General features: G+C 42.4%; 1 protein-coding gene across 1 annotated transcript; it reads left to right on the top strand.

Moving 5' to 3' along the window:
* Nucleotides 1-1,489: 1,489 nt before the first annotated feature.
* Nucleotides 1,490-18,607, top strand: immt (inner membrane protein, mitochondrial (mitofilin)). Its single transcript, XM_038698830.1, has 14 exons — nucleotides 1,490-1,652; nucleotides 3,420-3,487; nucleotides 4,105-4,294; nucleotides 7,903-8,047; nucleotides 11,492-11,584; nucleotides 11,775-11,930; nucleotides 12,337-12,470; nucleotides 13,971-14,074; nucleotides 14,997-15,132; nucleotides 15,634-15,763; nucleotides 16,244-16,467; nucleotides 16,649-16,780; nucleotides 17,109-17,238; nucleotides 17,661-18,607. Exons 1-14 carry the CDS (start codon nucleotides 1,611-1,613, stop codon nucleotides 18,266-18,268), a joined length of 2,292 nt encoding a protein of 763 aa, XP_038554758.1. The 5' UTR covers nucleotides 1,490-1,610; the 3' UTR covers nucleotides 18,269-18,607.
* The last annotated feature ends 202 nt before the right edge of the window (nucleotides 18,608-18,809 follow it).

Raw genomic sequence — 18,809 nt, 5'->3', positions numbered from 1 at the left:
ATTAAGTTTATGGTAACTAGTCCTATAAATGTAGCTGCGAGAGTGCCAAAACTGTCAGTTTCACTTCTATTGCACCTGAAGTTTTATTAAAGGGGGTATTTACACAGTCCAAGAAATGAGACCACGTCTCCCCTAACCTTTCACTGGTTCCCCATTCATTTCAGGAAACACTTCACATTTGACAGCAAATGTAACCAAATGGGTGCAGGTTGACATGCATAGTAAAACAAAACCCGGACCAATAGAAAGTGATAGTCTTTTACAGTAAAATAAAGTTTATAAAACAAAAAGTGAATACAACTTGACATCAACATTACAAGACAGTGTCACAATTAAAATCATTAAATTATTATATTTTTGAGGTCCTACTACAGTGGGAGTCATCACTAAACTGGAAGAACCTTAATCCAGTCAAAATTGTAGCACCATGACCGTACCTCTTGTAACTATTAACCTTGGAGGAAACTTGAAATTACTGGAAAAAATTACCCTGTTAACTGGTTAACAGAGAATTGTATATCACAGTTTTAATAAGTGCTTCAATTTCAGTAAAATGTACTTGATTTGAACAGGATAATCAGCTAGTATCACAGCTGCTTTCCACGGAGTCATGCTCAGGTAGACACAAACCTAAATCTACTTTTATTAGAGTAAATAAAACTGGAAATGGTGTATATGCAAATAGAAAGTAAGATTGCACTCATTGATGACCATTTTTGTTACCTGCAGTTTACTAGGAGCTCGGTCTGTTTTTGCCGTCTTGTAACACAGTAATAAAGCATAAGTTTTATCCTACTCTTCATAACTTACTTTCATTTTGCACACAGGTTACCTGTAGATAGTGCTGCAGGTTTTTGGAATAATGTTTACAGTCTGTTACAAAAAGCAATTTTGGTCTCTATAGCAATTTTCCCTAAATGACAACTGCATTTTTATATAACTCACCTGTTTTAATTATAGCAAGGCTTAATGTTAAGCATGAATTAGAGGATTTTTACTCTTTATAAGTAATTGCATTTCAATTAAGTAAGCACAGTAATATTACAAAACAAATTATATCAACCCATGCCATTTATTTCTTTCCTCAGCATTGCAACACAACAAATATGAATCAAATTGTGCTATAATCAAGGAACACTGGCAAATAAATGAAAAAAGCACATAATGGAAATGCTATGTCTAGCAACTCTAATACTGCAGGGACGACTGTTAATATTCCTAATCTATAAACATCGGTATCTCACTAACCGCTGCCACAAACAGCGGCAGCTGCTCTGGCAAGTCGGAAATACCACTATTTGAGCCTGCTGTCTCTCTTCACCTCTATGTTTGAGACCCAGACAAGCGGTCCACGTTTAAACTGAAGTTTGAGTGAGCACTGTTTTCGTCATAGGTGTGGTTTTCTTCCAGAGCTTGAGAGAAGTCTGAGTTCATTTCTAATGTTGACTCTGGGCGGCAGTATTGCGCACACACGCGTTCAAACTCTCTGAATTATAAAAAGGAAGAAGAAGAAGAGCGAAAGAAAACTAAAAGAGGAGAGAAGGGAAGATAATAGTTACTGCTACGTTGAAGGTCACATTGATTAGGATTTGAAGAACTGATTGAGGACCATGCTAAGGGCTTGTGTGAGAGGAGCTAATGCCACAGCCCGGGTAAGACTCGTGCCTTCCCCACTGACCACTCCTAAGCGGACCGTGAGCTAACGTTATCATGTTGGCGTGTTGTCAGTCGGTGACCCACAGCCAGGCTCAAGGTGCCGTAACGTTAGCGGTATTGTATTGTGAACAAAGTTGTGTTGTTAACATTAAAATGCTACCTAGCGTTACATTAAAAAAAACTTACATGACACTTCATTTAAGTTGTGAACAGAAAGAGCCGATAAGATCACTGCGTAATGTCAGTGCTAGCTGGTTAGCTTCCAGTGACAGATGGCTAATGCCATATCAGCCATGAGCAGGCAGAGGGAGTTCAGGTCAAACGTCCATCTGCGACCTCGCAGAAGTCGCAAGCGTCAACCTTTCTCTTAATTTATTTTTCATTAACGTTATTATTTCGTATCAGTAGAAGAGAAAACCAACTAACTCAAACTAACGTGTTTTAAATAGCTAACATGTTTAAATGTGGCTAACGCTAGCAACATTTCCCACTTTTTTGATACATTTTTTTTTTAATAATGAACGTGTGAGCTGTTGTATAATGAAATCTGGTCCAGCCCCCTGCAGACCTGCCCTTCACCCCCACAAATGTGCTTTTACATCTCGGCTTCATGTTTGAAAAAGATCGAGTCAGAGTTCTTGAAAGTCAAAACTGCAGTTTCCCAGCAGGGACCCGGTAACGTTAACGTCCCACGGCTCAGGCTGACCGCCTTGAACGTCTCGTCGGGCAAACTCAGAGCATGGCGTTTCCATAGTGTCGCAGCGATATGTAATAAAAGGATCACAATACCTGAAATAACCATGGTAATAACCTGCCTGGAGCGCACAGCACAACACGTTTCTTTGTGTAATATTAAATACATTGTACGGTTATTATTACATTGTGATTTTTAAGTGACAATTGTGATAACATGACATTTTGTAATAACGAAATATTATGAATTTAATACATGTCTTTAAAGTGTTTGAGTGGTTTAACCATTTGCCTTACTTTTGCTGAAACTTAAAATAAATAAAAATAAATAAAATACGACTTTATTGCCCACCAAAGTTAAAATTGTCATTAGCCAACCAAAACATGTTACATACCAAACAAATACAGTAAAAGGAAACCATGAAAACATACAATTTTCATTCACTGGTGTCTTTTCTCTCTGCCAAAGTATCTCCCAGTTAAGAGTTTAGAGAAGGATGTGGGGAAACATCTTTTCCTTGCTTGTAACAGAACCAGTAATGCCTCCCTGTAAAGTTCATCTGAAGCTACATCAGTTTCTGCCGGATCAGCTGTGAGTTTAGAGAATAGTACGGTGCTGTACAGTGCTATTCTTCCCTTCTGACAAAGTAGTGTGAAACGTTATCCTCTGCATGAGTTCCCTTAAAATGTTTTTCAGGCAGATGCAACTTCACAACAAACTGTATTTAACTGTTCACTATTCCATTTCACAAATTCTATCAGAATGTTTCGAGAAAAGTAGAAATAACTTTGTAGCTCATTATCCCTAAAAAAAGGTGCAATGTAAATGATGTGCTCATTCAGTTTCCCTTTTTGTTAACTAAGCTAATAAACGATACAGTCATTCAGCTTCCAAAATAGTGCGTCAAATGCATGTCATCATGCAATTTTAAAATGCAAAATGCATCAGGTAGTGATTACTCAACAGCATTTCAGCATTCTGGCAGTAATGCTGCATGAACTAGCTGTCTGTCTAATATTGACTTTCTCTTGTCCTCACTCTCTCTGTCTACCTCTCCCCCTCTCAATAGAAGAACTTCGGGAAAACCAGTCTAACCAATCTGCAACACAGTCGGCACTACACAGCAGGACAGACCAGGTAATACACTCGCACACACACTGTACAGAGGATGAATTGTGGAAAATTTCAAGTGAGTCAAATGACATTCAGCCCTCTTGATCCATGTTTCCCGAACTTACGGCTGGGACCCAAAATGGGCGTCAGGTAAATACATAACAATGTTACAATACGTACAAATGAGAATTAGTTTTCTTTTTTGCTGCACTGGTCTGTTCAGCTCCGACGCTGTGTGAGGTTTTCTCTCTGTCTTTACCCTAACCTGACCTGCTGTCCACATTCATACAGAATCCAAATGAAAGTACAAGGCAAGTTTATTAATGTTGGGTTTACCAAAGCCATTTGGAATGGAGAGGAGATGCCTCAATGTGTAATATGTGGGGAATTGATCATAGAGAAATAAATACATTTCAGATACATTTTTAATTCATCATTTGTTGTGTCCTTTATCTGCACTTTATAGATGTAGATGTTAAAGCAGTTCATGGTTTATTTGTGTAAATTCGGGTCCCAGGGAGACACCAGATTTCTTTTTTTGGGTCTTGATCTGAAAAAGTTTGGGAACCGACGCTCTTGTGATAGCAAGACATGTTGACATCAGATTCATGTTTATCCCTTTTTGTAATCTTCCACCACAGCGGTGCTGCTAAAGTGGTTGCTGCTGGCTTGCTGACAGTAGGCGGTGGCATTGGAAGTACAATACTTTACGCCAAATGGGACCACAAGTTCAGAGCAGCCGTGGAGAGCAATGTTCCATACTCTGACTGGCTGTTGGGTCTGGCTTTGGGACCCACTTCTCAAGATGGCGGCCTCCCCATCAAGAAACAGGTCAGGATGGATTTACATCTTCTTTGGACAATGTGCTAAGGCTAGATGAAATCTTCTTTATGAGACAGGGTGTGAAAGAGAAAAATTATTTTAGACAGACACTCTTTGGATTTGGAAATGGCTTCACTGCAGCACAACTGCCCCAAATAATAATAAGAAAACTATTATTAGATTGAGATCATTTTCAATGCAGACATGTACTCAACAAAGAGCAAGACGATTGAATAGTACAAATTTTATTTGTTGGCTTAAAATAATCTTTCTGGTTGTTTCCTCTGCTTTATAATTTAAATCCCTACTGTGGTCGGACACTAGGACCCTGAGGGAGGCTGCATTTCAGTGCGTCTCTGCTGAGCTGCCAAGAAACCTTACGCTGAATACACCAATATTATGTAGCTGCAGTACCAGAGGCTGCAGTTTCAGGACCCCCGGAAGCTGGCAGTATCAAAGTAAACAAGGGTCCTGGAAATGCAGTTCCGGTCCTAGGATTGCGGTCCTGAAACTGCAGCCTCCGGTACTGCAGCTACATACTGCTCGACTACACACCTTTTTATATACAGTCTGTGGTACACACACACACCGACACTCGCATGCGAAAGGTAAAGGAAGATTGATTTAGCGTTACGGTTGGGTATCGTTTAAAATTTTACGATACCAGTACCAAAACCAGTACCCTTAAAGTGATATCGATACCAATAGAGTACTTCATTTGATACCTTGCATAAAATGCCACCTGTTGAAGCCGTAGTAGTTGATTAGTAGCATATTATTTTTATTGTTGTTATGGACGAGCAAGGTTATCTATTTAATTTTTTTCTTGTTTTAAATAACTGTTACATAAAAGTAGTGGGAACTTGTATCAGATCCTGCTCAACCTAACTAGTTCATCCTCATGGGTAGTGTTATACAGGGTTAGGCTATAGCTTGGGATTTTTTTTATATTTGAATGAGAGAGGAGGAGTGAAATAGTTTAGTGACCAAATAAGTTGTGGGACAAATGTAAGGTCATTTTTTTTTATGTGTTGAAAGTAAACAACGTAAAATTATTTAGTTAACTTTCGATCAATAAACTGAATTGAAAGGTCTCAGCGAGTGCTTTTTCCTTTATTGGTGAGTCCAAAAACGACAGTCACAAGTATAAAACAAGAAAGCAGTCTGTTTAAACAAGTCACTAAACTACACTAAAGACTCAGAGAGGCTGCACATCCAGCCGATCAAACCAGCTACACCTGAAGCAGCCGCAGCCGGAGGCTCCGTCAGTAAAATCAGCTGATCGATCGGTGACATGTGATGTGAACAGCAAATAAAAATATACAGAGAAGTGTTAAATGATACCAGGAGATGAAACCAACGGAAAGTTGAGACCGCAGCTGAAGGTGAGCGGCTGTTTAACGCAAAGTGGGCTCTTCTCTTTTGTTTTGGTGTGTTGTTTGCGTGTAACAACAAAACCATACAAAAAGTAATTCTTTGCTGCAGTCTGGTTACAAAATGTAGGCCTAGGTATCAATTGAAGTACTGGTTTGACTGGAGACGTTTTGATTCTACTCGATACTGGGCTGTTTCTGGTATTGATACCCATCCCTATTCAGCGTAGTGAGCTATACAGTAAAAACACATGACAAAACATAAAATATAGCATAGAAACATACAGCAGTTGGCATGAACAAATGCACAGGGTGGCTTACCTGGTGAGTGGTTTAAAGCTGCTGTTGGCAACAATTGAACATACAATGCAAAAACCTCTCTCTGCTGCTTGTATCACTCTGCTAAGCCCCGCCCACCAAACCCATTGTGTTTTCTGAAGATACTGAGGTCGACCAGGGGCCTTTCTCATTTCCCAAATATCCACCTCCTCGACTCCTCAAGGAGCATTTTAGTCCCGCCCACCTGAGATGCGAGCTCGAGGAGGAGATGCGAGGAGAGAGGAGTCGAGGGAACAGGCATTTAACGAAATGAGATGTCCTTTCCTCGGAGCCGTCATTTTAAAGCAACGTAATTAAATCTGACCTGTTGCACAGCTGCATCATCTGTCCACTGTGAGAGCTGTGATCTCTGGCAGAGCAGCAGAGCAGCAGAATGAAAAACAGAATGAAACTTTCAGCTTCTATAATCCACGTTTAGACTCTGATGGAGCTCAGGGTTGATCAGGAGGACGGCTGCTTTACTCCAAACACTTTTACTGTATGAACCTGGACTCTGTGTGAGAACGATCATGTCGGCGTGTCGGGAGATTTAGGCCCAAAATTAACTTCCGGCAGACTTCCGCAAGCAATCCATAACAAGTAACCTTAGCTGCCAGTCGAAGAAAAGAAACGTTACTTGGCCAAACTGAAATGTGATAAGGTTACACTACCAGACCCATTGAACAAAAATTTGAGAGAAGAATGTTTTTCTACAGACCTGTCTGATTTAACGCAGTGTTTCCCACAGAATGACTAACTGTGGCCGACATTGACGTTGGACGGATTTGTGCAGCGGAGGTGCTGAGCAAATATGCGCTGCGTGCAGCTCTGCAATCAAATACAAGTTTTCCCATTAAATTGTAAAAAAGAACAGAAATCAATATGTGGCAGTCAGCACTGATGATGTGGAGGGCGCCACAAACAAATGAATGTATGGGAAACACTGTACTGGATATCACTCACCATATTAGCCAGTAAACACAAACCCAGTGATAAACAAACAGGACGCAAGTTGACTTCCCTCCACTCAGCACCCATCTTGGTAACGCCTCCAGGCAGGTATTTTGGTGGATTCTTGCAAAGGGCATTAGGGTCAGTAGGAGGAGCCAGAGGAACATGATGTGTGGTGGTCTTCTTTTATTATTATTTTTTTATTTTACAGATGATCTGTCTCCTGCACTACTATCAGGATATAGTGACAGTTTCAGCAAATATGACTAAATGTAATTTTTAAAGAATTCCCTACTGCTGCTTTGAGCTCCTGCAGCAGGCTAACTGCACAGGACATCTAATTCTGGACATCGGTGTCATCACACAAGATCAACACTACAGATACAATATACTGTACCTAGGCCTGTCACAATAGCTATTTTTGTTGGACGATATGTTGTCCCAGCAGTCATTGCGTTAAATTATATTATTGTCATTATAAGCCACTTATATAATGATAATAGCATAATAATGCAAGTACCCCCTTTCAAGGAGCATTAGAATTGAAATATCAAAAAATATATCCTAAATAAATAAAACAAATAAAGTCACACAACCAAAACAACCTGCACCTCTGTGTAGCTTCAAACACCGCCGGAAGAGCTTCAGGAGTGTTATGCCTGCTTGACATGCTCAGATTTTGTCCTTGATTTTTGTGCTTCTGCCGCGGATAAGTAGGCTATGTTGTTAAATGGTGTGTTTTTAGCTGTTTATTGTTGATATAGGATCGGAAGTCTGCAGAGGGTATTTTGAGAATTGACTGGATTCTCTATGCTCTGTGTGCATCTGACTTCCTGCCTGTTCGATCTGCTCTGTGCAGCTTGACGCGGCTTCTGTCAAAAATAGACTGATGACATATGTGATATGTAGCTCTCTACAAAAACCTCCTGAGACTCTCAGGACTCAGTTAAAATGGCTGCTGTTCCTGCTGTCTAGATGGAGTTGGCCCAGCCTCCCTCAATGATGGAAAAACAGACAAAGGTGTCGAAAGCCAAGTCTGAGAAAAAGGTGAAGGAGGCATCAGAGAGTCCGGCCAAAGAGACGAGTCCTGTCCCAACACAGCCTGCACAGAGCATAGAGGGTAAGTGTCTGATTTGGTTCACACTCATTATGTACTGGTAGTTTTCTGAGTTATTGGCAACTGCCGTTAGGAACTTTGTACCTTGTGGGACAATTTTCCTCAATAACAATATAAGAAATGTTCAATATATCGTCAATAAATATTTGATTTAATTCATTACAATCAAGATCGAATTAGCACTTAATTTTTTTATTAAGATTTTGTTGAGGAATAGTTTTGAATGTTCTACCTCAGATTTGTGAAGTGATCCACTGTTTGGCATCAAGTGTTTGTCACTGAGCATAAAGTATAGTTTAACCACATAATTGACCATCTGGTTTCTTCAATTTTCATTCAGAAACGAGCCTTTAAACTTGAAAGAAATAATGATTTTTGAATTTATGGTGATAATCATTAATATCGAATGATATGAAATGTTTTTATCGTGATAACATTTTTGGCCATATCACACAGCCCTAATTTTGATGTACTGTTCAGCCCTAGTACTCGGTAGTACCGATCTAATTTGGTCAGTACCCTTAAAAAAACACAGAGCTCCGTACCCAACCCTAGTGGTGACAATAAATAAAATATAAAATAAAAATAAGCAAAAGTTTTGATCACATTTGCATCAGAATCATTTCAGAATTGTATAATTGCAAAAGTTCAATTCTGGTGAATATTCAAGCTTCCTGCCACATTAGTTCTCATGGACCGCCACGGTAAAGGTTCACACACCTAGGTCAGCATTTGTCATACTCACTGTGCTGTAAAGATCACCTAGAGAATATGGCAGCAGAGCTCCAGGCTGCAACTATTTTGTTGCATCTATGAGCACCAGTGCGACTTGTAAATATGCCCCTATTTCCTTTCATTGTACATATTGTGAAACGCCAGTAGGGAGCGAGAATTGTTCTGTGTATGACCCCAGAATATGCTCACTACACAGGCTGACCTCAGTTCCCAGGTCAGTGACGTCCTTCTAAATGATAGATTTAAGCTGCTAACACTAGTTTTACTCACCTCAGGTTGACTGTTCCTGATGTTTAGGATGTTTTACAGCAGCCCAAGAGGAGGAGAGACTGAGCCATAGTCATTCATTTTAGTTTTGCTAAAATGTGTTTGATGTGCACTCTGTTGTTTTTCTGGCCCCACAGAGATCTCTCAGGGTAAGCTTGTTTCTGTCGTACTTCAGCCTTCCTGTAGAATGCTGTGCTCCTGTGTCTTTCACTAGACTCTGAGGGTAGCACACATCACGGAGCGACATGTGGCAGCAGCATTTTCAAATAGATTTTGAAATCCAGTATTCAAGAATCTGTATTTATATTATGTCTATTGAGTCTTTTGTTGTTTTTTATAAATCCCTTTTTAAATTGAACTTGTTAAAATAATGTATTAATTGATAAATTATTTTATAATCCTTTTAATTCAACATTTGAATATAAATGAATAAAATACTTTTATATTTAGTCTTTTTATTTATGGATTAATTAATACATTTTAGGGAAACAGGACAGTGAAATATCCCGTGGTGACTCGGGGTGTAGCCTTACATAGAGATCACGGGTATGGGTGTCATTTGCCGCTGATGTGTGTTGCCCTTTGTCCTTTAATTGATACACTATATTGCCAAAAGCACACCCCTCCGAGTCATTGAGTTCAGGTGTTCCAATAACTTCATGGCCACAGGTGTATAAAATCAAGCACCTAGGCTGCAGACTGCTTCTACAAACATTTGTGAAAGAATGGGTCGCTCTCAGGAGCTCAGTGAATTCAAGTGTGGTACCGTGACAGGGAGCCACCTGTGCAATATGTCCATTTGTAAAATTTCCTCACTACTAATTATTCCACGGTCAACTGTTAGTGGTATTATAACAAAGTGGAAGCCATTAGGAACAACAGAATCTCATGGCCGAGCAGCTGCATCCAAGCCTTCCATCACCAAGTGCAATGCAAAGCGTCAGATGCAGTGGTGTAAAGCACGCCGCCACTGGACACTAGAGCAGTGAATCACGCTTCTCTGTCTGCCAGTCCCATGGACGATTCTGGGTTTGGCAGGTTGCCAGGAGAACGGTACTTGCCTGACTGCATTGTGCGAAGTGTAAAGTTTAGCGGAGGGGGGGTTATGGTGTGGGGGTGTTTTTCAGGGGCTGGGCTTGGCCCCCTAGTTCCAGTGAAAGGAACTGTTAATGCTTCAGCATACCAAGACATTTCGGACAATTTCACGCTCCCAACTTTGTGGAAACAGTTTGGGGAAGGCCCCTTCCTGTTCCAACATGACTGCGCACCAGTGCATAAAGACGCAGATGAGCGAGTTCGTTGTGGAGGAACTTGACTGGCCTGCACAGAGTCCTGACCTCAACCCGACAGAACACCTTTGGGATGAATTAGAGACAGTGAGCCAGGCCTTCTCGTCCAACATCTGCGCCTGACCTCACAATTGCGCTTCTAGAAGAATGGTCAAAAATTCCCATCAACACACACCTAAACACCACCTAAAGCCTTCCCAGAAGAGTGGAAGCTGTTGTAGCTGCAGAGGGTGCGCCGATTCCATATTAAACCCTGCGGATTAAGAATGAGATGTTATTAACCTTCATGTGCATGTAAAGGCAGGTGACCCAAAACCTTTGGCAATATAGTGTAAGTCCTTTTGACAGAAAATGTTTTTAGATAACAAAATGCCAAAATTCACTGCTTCTACACTTTGCTCTTCAAATGTTCTTTTTCACAGTTTTGGAGGACATTTGAAGACCAAACGTAGACCAAGAAATGATCACAAATCAATCGACAATGAAAATCATTAGCATTAGCTGCAGCCCTATTAAGCTTCCAATCTGTTAGAGTCAATGTAGTTTGTAGCCTAGAATAAGTCATTCACAGCTCTTAGGTCATTACGCTGTCCTAAGTCGACTGGGTGTCGCCTTAGGACAGCGTGCAGTGAGTTTGGGACTCACAAGCTACCTTGCTCTCTCCTGTCCTCTCTGTGTGTGTCCTGGCTCTATAAAGAGACCCTATTCCCGACCAGACACAGCGGACAGGATGCTTCCACACAAGATCCAGTGGCTTCTTCCTGCAGGGTTGTGTGGAGGCGTTTATTTGTGCTTTAGAACGAAACTGCAGGAAACTAATAATAATCGGAAAATAAGATTTTACTTCTCTGATTTGCTGCTTTGTTCTTGCTAATCCCGCTTATCATTAGGCTGCCTTCACTTGCTTGCTCTCCCGTTGAGCCGGGGAGTGTGTTTACAAACGACAAACCTGCTCAGTATGACTTCAGCATGAGGTTACTCTCAAGGCCTTGTGCATCATAATCCAAAATCTTAAACACTGAGTGTTTACAGAGTGCTTTGTACAGCTGGTGCATAGCATCCAGCATTTTATTCCTAAAAAGGTCCACACATGAGTGACGTGGCACATGCAACCCCACAAACTGTCCGTGTCTTTCTGTATTTGTGTCACATCCAGAGGCTTCAGCAGAGGCGACTCATATCATCTCAGCCATCAGTGAGATCCAGTCAGTCCCTGCTCCATGTGACACAGAGGCAGCAGCAGTCAAAGGTAACAGCATCAGCCACTGAGCACTCAAACAATCATAACATCGTGATTAAATGTTTTTTTTTTAAATTCCCGGTCTTTAGTTCTTACTTTCAGGGGAGTGTTTGAATGTAGCAAAATCTTGCCTGGGGCCAGACCCCTGCAGTTAGTGTATCGGTGCAACACTGTGTCTATGTGTGCATCTTTTCTTTAGAGGAGTGCAACGCCTGCCACGACCATAAGGACACACCAGGGACAGCAGCGGACACAGAGTCCCCTGCGGCAACAGAACCTCTGAGAGAACGTCCAGTAGAAGAAGTGGCGGCTAGACTGGCTCAACAAGATCTGGAGGAACAGGACATCCTAGCATGTAGGCCGGCAACAACAGCACACGCACAAGAAAAACAGTCAACCACCTGAACGAGCGTCATTTTATAGACAGGGATTTGGATCATAAATATTTCTCCCTGTGTACAGACGTATCTGCTCTCCTGCGGATCATTTCCATCCGCACATGTTCTTCTTTATCATCATGCCGTCATGTGTCGTGGCAGATGTGTTTATCCCGTTGGCAACATTACACTAAATTTATTGGCAAATCATGGGAAACCGACATCTTGTGGTGTTGCTCACAATTTCTCAAGGAAAAAAAATCTGTGGAATTGAAGTTGTGTTTAGCTAGCCCTATTAGCTTTCAGAAAAGAGCTTTGAATTCTCCATGAACTCCTGTTCTCCTCTCCATCCTTCCTGTCTGTGTGTGTGTGACTGTTTTGCAGCTGTATCAGCCGGTCTTGAAGACTCACTGGCCAGCTCGGCGAAAGCCGCACTGCAGGCCATTGGAGCCCAGGAGGCCGCCCTGCAGGCTATCGCACGGCACACACACAAACTGAAGGAGGCTATGGAAGCAGAGGTACAGAACACCAACAGAATACAGTGCACCTCAACGCGTCTGTACTTTTACTGGCTTTACACTTTGTTATGTCAGTAATTATGCATTGAGTAGGAATGATCTACTATCCACTGTTGATCCAGTCTCTTGACAGTGAAGATGCACAGTTGAAGGCAAAAAAGGAGTCAAATCTGATGAATTGCCTTTTTTCTATTCGATGGTGCAACAGAATCAGAATTGTAACTTATACAGCCAAGTTAGGAAAAAGTCGTGCATGTGTAGCTACAACTGAACTGTCTTAATATTAATGTCATGACGTTAATTAGTCCCAAACGGACTCTTCGTCAGCATTTGGCCCATTTCAGGGTGATTTAAAACAATAGATGGTGTGTTGAGCTATTTTCAACCAATGAAATGCAGATTTTTATACATTTGGTAAGAAATGTCTATACTAACACCGGCGTTGGTGTTTTTCATCACAGTACAATCAAAGCATTTCGTTTGCAGCTCAAAAAACACGCTTGGAGTATCAGTGGGACCACCAACATTCCAGCACCCTCTACAGGCACCGCAACGGGCACTATACAAGTTAGAACCCGAGCGATATGGGTTTTTGGGGGCTGATGCTGATATTAAAGTGAAAAAGAGCCGATCTATGAGCCAATATTTTGAATTTGGATAGTAGACCCCTTTCCTGTATAAACTACACTATGCTGTTCTGCATGTGGGCTATAATACCTTTTCCTAAATGGATTATATTAATAAAATATATTATAGTCTCAACAGTTGCACATCAATATTTGCTGCTAGAAAGTTTTTCAGCCATCTAAACAGAGAGTGAGAGAGTGCACATACTCTGCTTTAATAACTACTTTCAATGTAGCATATTCACATCTAGTTTATTTTAAATTCTAAACCAAAGGTACGAGAAACCATTTCTCAACCACCATCTGTCTCTATAACACGGCATTAGCTTTGTGGCTAATTTAGCAAAGGGCAGCCACATTCATCATGTCACGTCAGGTTTTATTTATACAACCCAAATTTGCCTCTGGGGGCTTTACAATCTGTATAGCATACATCCCCTTCTGTCCTTAGACCCTCGATTGAAAACATGACCGGTAGAAGGTCGCAAAAACACAGAAACTTCTGAAGTAAACTGCAGAGTGACCACAGAGATATGAACAGAGTGGAGCGTACTGCTGATGGACGGTGAATGATCCTTATTCCTGATATTGTTTAGTTTCTGTCTGCGTCTGTTTGATAATCTAAATGAACTGAAACCAAGGCTGAGCTCAGTGCACGGTTGGGGGCCCGAGCGGCAGTGGGAGGCTCGCTGGGGTTCAGGTAAGGCCCGTGTCCTCTCTTGTTGTTGGCATTCAGCGTATGTTGTGGCCTGTTAGCAGCTGGTGAAGCCATAAGGGTTAGTGGTAATCAACTCCCCTAGACCTAGCTACAAGACACTGTACCAGTACTACCTGTGCCCTGACACTTATTATAGGCTGTGTCATTGTTTTCCAGGTTCCACCTCAGGAGAAATCAGCCCAGTGGAAGGATCTAGAAGCTGCTCTTGCTGAAAGAACCAGCGCAGTGAATGATGCTGGAACTGCTCTGCTCAAAGCCAAGTGAGACGCGTCTAACTGCACACGCGATCGTTTTGTTAGTCAGACAGATCAACACCCATCTTTAATAACCAGAAGAACTTCTTCTGATGTTAGCGGAGATGCTTTTTGCTTCAGACAAGGCACGACATCCCACGATAAAAAGTGCGGGAAACTTATTAAATCACTTATTTTGAATTTTGCAATAATAGGGCCTATGGAATTTTTTCAGATTCTGTTAAATCTTTTCCTAAATTCCATTTTTTCCCTTTGAATTTTTCTAAATTTTGTGTTTTAATTTAAGCACATTTTGTCATCAGGAGTGTGTGGATGAATACAATTTCAACAATTCAATGAGAAAACATTAAAGTAAAGTGAAAGAGCCCCGCCCTCAGTGAAACACCAACACAGAGAGCAGAGGACAGAAGCAGCGCTGCTAACACTCTGGTTTTACTGATGTTGACGTATTGTGGTTGCTGCGTCTATGGGTTTATTAAACCACCGTGGCACTGTTTTAAATCAGTAAGCAGAGCTGCTTTATGGCAGATTTTTAGGATTATTGCATTATTTGGCATGTATTTGATTTGATTAGCCAAACACAGACATTCCTGTTTTATGATTTAGTCCATAAACACTTTCTCAAAAGTTTCCAAAAATGACTGCATCAATATAGCAATCTAAATATTCATATACAGTGATTTTTCCCCTATAGCCCACACATGCAGCATCAGCTGTGCAGTGCTTTAAGTCTTAACTCTGCAGCCAGAGGAAAGTATGCTGCTTCAGCATGTTGTTGATCCATCAGTCATATAACGTATCTAGGGAAAGGTTGCTAAGCACGTGTTCTGCTATCAGCTTTGCCCTGACTCACTTTGAGATCTTTCAGTTTTCTCCTCAAACTGTCTTCTTCCTCCCCCGTCTCCCCCATCTCTCTCTCTCTCTGTAGTGAGGCCTTGGACGCTCTCAAGTCAGTGATTGACAAGGCTAATGGGCTGAAGGTCCCTGCTGTGCGCCCACTGGTTTTAGCAGCAGAGGAGAATCTCCATAACATGGTGGTGGACTTGGACAAAGTGGTCACGAAGGTAAGGACAGTCTTTGTACCTTACGTACAAGCAAGGCAAGTTTATTTGTATAGCACATTTCAACAAGGCAAATTCAATTCAAAGTGCTTTACATAAAACATAAAAGCAACAAAGGGAAATTGAAAGGGTAAAATAGAACATAAAAACAGCATAAAATTAATTTTAAACTTTTTAAGATTTAAAAGACTTGATATTCATAATCAGAATGTGACCTCGTCTTGTCATGAGCTTTATCAATTCAATTAGATCTATATAGTGCCTTTTCACAACATAAGTTCTCTCGTTGCATATTTCATATAGAGCAGGTCATTGATCCTGTTCAGGCCTCGGCCTTTTCTTTACTCAGTGCATGCTCTTTTATTGTCTGCAAGGAGTTTGACAGTAATGCATAATGCTGCTCTGTGTGTGTGTGTGTGTGTGTGTGTGTGTGTGTGTGTGTGTGTGTGTGTGTGTGTGTGTGTGTGTGTGTGTGTGTGTGTGTGTGTGTGTGTGTGTGTGTAGGTGCAGTCTGCAGAGTCAGAAGCTAAGATTGTCTCCCAGTACAGTGAACTAGTTAATGAAGCCAAACAACAGTTCCAGAGGGAAGTAAGCAGCCTCACTCCAGAGATCCAGGCCAACTGGAAGGGGCTCAGTAAGAACACACACACAGGCACACGCACACACAGGCACACGCACACAGGCACACAGGCACACAGGCAGTAGGTTGAATACGATAACACTTACCTTTTATGAAAGATGTGATATTTGACTTACAGGGGACGCTGCAGTTTTATGCTACAGTAAGCTTCTTGTCAGGAAAAACCATCCAGAATGTTTTTATGATGTCTGTATTCAGCTGTTACGGTGCAGATGTGTTCATGTTAATGGAAAAACCTAATTGATTGTGACACATGAAGCTAACATGTAAAATGAAACCCTCTGGTGGTCTAGTCCTGACAGCGCTGACTATGATCTGCACTGTTCCTGGTTCATATCCGGCTGGGGGACTCATTGAACCCTCTCTACTGTTACTATATGGGATAGATTGCTCTCCCTGAACATCAACACATGAAGTGGAGTTCTTTAGATAAGAGACGTATTTTCAAAATCCTTTTGTGTCTTTGTGTGTGAGCGGGTAAACTGTCAGTGGACGACCTGAACTCCCTGATCGCCCACGCACACCGCCGCATTGACCAGCTGAATCGAGAGCTGGCTGAGCAGAGAGTCAGAGAGCAGATCCACATTGATGTGGCGCTGGAGCAGCAGAAGCTGGAGGACCAGAAAGCCCTGGAGAAAGCTGTTGGCACCGCCCTGCAGCACATCAAGGAGGAGACCCGGCTGGAGCAGGAGAGGAAGGTACGGAGATAGAATGTGGTTCAGGGTTCGCTGACTTTGATCTTCATACATACAGCCTGCAGACAGATACTGGCTGCTGAGGCCAGGAGATGACTGGGGCTGGAAACTGTCTCCAATGTATCCATTGTTATCAGTGTACCAGCTGTACAGTATCAGTAATTCAATGTTTGTGTGTGTGTAGCTGTCTGAGTTAAGGGAAGTTATGGAGGCAGAGATGAGGACTCAGCTTCGCCGTCAGGCGGCAGCTCACACAGACCACGTCCGAGATGTCCTCAAAGTCCAGGAGCAGGAGCTAAGAGCTGATGCTGAGCAGGTGTGCACACATCTCTACATTCTGCACACACATGCAGTTTATATCAGAGCACACTGATCAGTGAACTGTGTCTGGTGCACCAAGAACAAAATGTGGAAGTTGATTTGGAAATGCTTCGTCTCCTCTTTAGTGTTCTTGTTCTGTGAGCACATACTGCCTCGTTACATCAGTCGAGCTACACGGCTCTGGTGGACAGGTGAATAGATGGAGTCAGCTTGGTGCATGTAGCGTCCGCCTGTCCTCTCTACTCGCTCGTCGTGGTGCGTGTCTCTGACGGCCTGTCTAGCTGCAAGCATTCCTTCAAAGCTCTGCTGTGGGTTGTGTTCAGGTCCTGAGCAGCAAGATGCTGGAACAGGAGACCCGCTACCGTCAGCTGAGCCAGGAGCAGCTAGATAACTTCACCCTGGATATGAACACTGCCTACGCGAGACTGAAGGGGATGGAGGAGGCCATAGACAGTAAGATATATGTGCTCACACGCCGTTTTGGAAAAGGCCAAGAAATACTATGTGAACTGTGTGATCAGCCCCGTACAGTAACGGCAGCCAGTCCTCTTTACAGAACGTTTTGTAATGTTATCTACATTAAAATAAATGTTAACACTGGTTAAAAGGGGCACCACCACCTTCTCGGGGGGGACATAAAATGTAATCAGATGAATCGAATCAGTCAGTCTTACTACCTGGAATCAAAGCAAACAGATGGAAGTTTTGCATTTTTCAACACACAGCTTCAGAGCAAAACCAAGCGTAATGAGTAGTGTGTGAAGGTTTGGCGCTTTGAAAGTACAACATCTTGATGTTCCACGTGTTCTCAGGGATGACACCTTGTGCTCTATTAAACCCTGTCATGTAAAGCCCTTCTTGTCTTTTGAACGCAGGCCATGTGGTAGCAGAGGAGGAGGCCCGTAAAGCCCACCAGCTCTGGCTCTCTGTGGAGGCTCTGAACTACACTTTAAAGACTGCTGAAGCTGAGGTCCCCACCATCCCACTAGAGGGCGCTGCTCAGGCTGTGCGAGACAGCTGCCATGACAACGACTTTGCATTGGCTCTGTCATCGGCTCTTCCAGAAGAATCCCTGCAGCGCGGCGTGTACAGCGAGGCCTCCCTCCGTGCCCGATTCAACTCCCTGCGATCGCTGGCACGCCGGGTCGCCCTCATCGACGAATCTCACAACTCCTTATACCAGTATTTCTTGTCCTACCTTCAAGCTGCGCTGCTGTTTGAAGATAAACAGGAAGCCCCACCCACCCAGCTGTGCAGTGAGGACTTAGACCCATTCAAGCTTCTGTCATATGCTAGCTACTGCTTAGAGCACGGTGATCTGGAGTTAGCAGCTAAACTGGTGAATCAGTTGAGAGGAGAGGCCAGGAGAGTGGTGGAGGACTGGCTGACTGAAGCCAGACTCACACTGGAAACCAGGCAGGTAGTCAATTTGCTGTCTGCTTATGCAAATGCCGTGGGGTTAGGAACCACCCAGGCTCCGTAGGCTGCCACGCTCATTGAACCTCTGCCCCTGTGTAGGCTTGACAGTCTCACAAGAGACTTCCACTGGTGTATTCCCTGAAGTTAACCAAGTGATGGATGTTCATAGGCAACATCAGATTATTTGTTTTAAAGCACTAAGTCACTGTGGATGATGATTTGTAAAATATAACTGATGCACCCCCTCAATCTCGTCTTGTCAGTTCAGTCCCACACTTTTGCTTCAGGTATTTATTTTTGGCTAATTTCTTTTCTTTTTTTGTCAAGTGTTGTGGAAAATGAATCCGAACATTGATTAAAGAATTTTTCATGCTGCACGTGTACAATAAATCATGAACAATAATGCTGTCTGTTCAGTGTCTTTGTCGCTCCCTCCCAGCAGGCGGCTGCATCCGAGGGTGGCCGGAAAGGGTGCCAGGCCCTGACGGGTCTGTGTGGCAAATGTTGCTCATCACACTTTCAGCTGATATTGTGCTTTAGTGCTGCATATTCCTAAATAAAATGACAATTATAATAGAACCACAAAAGACTTGACACTTTACCGA

This window comes from Micropterus salmoides, unplaced genomic scaffold (genome assembly GCF_014851395.1).
Source record: "Micropterus salmoides isolate LMB-PRFRI ecotype aquatic unplaced genomic scaffold, ASM1485139v1 Ms_hic_scaffold_5, whole genome shotgun sequence".
NCBI classification, from domain to species: Eukaryota; Metazoa; Chordata; class Actinopteri; order Centrarchiformes; family Centrarchidae; genus Micropterus; species Micropterus salmoides.
The sequence above is the reverse complement of the archived record's forward strand: the minus strand, read 5'-3'. Positions and strand labels throughout refer to the sequence as shown.

What these genes read in the sequence shown, in the direction of transcription:
- immt (XM_038698830.1), top strand. Translation starts at nt 1,611, where the DNA reads ATGCTAAGGGCTTGTGTGAGAGGAGCTAATGCCACAGCCCGG. An exon ending in TACACAGCAGGACAGACCAG is followed by an intron (nt 3,488 to 4,104) that starts GTAATACACTCG and finishes CTTCCACCACAG; the next exon opens with CGGTGCTGCTAAAGTGGTTG. An exon ending in GGAACAGGACATCCTAGCAT is followed by an intron (nt 11,931 to 12,336) that starts GTAGGCCGGCAA and finishes ACTGTTTTGCAG; the next exon opens with CTGTATCAGCCGGTCTTGAA.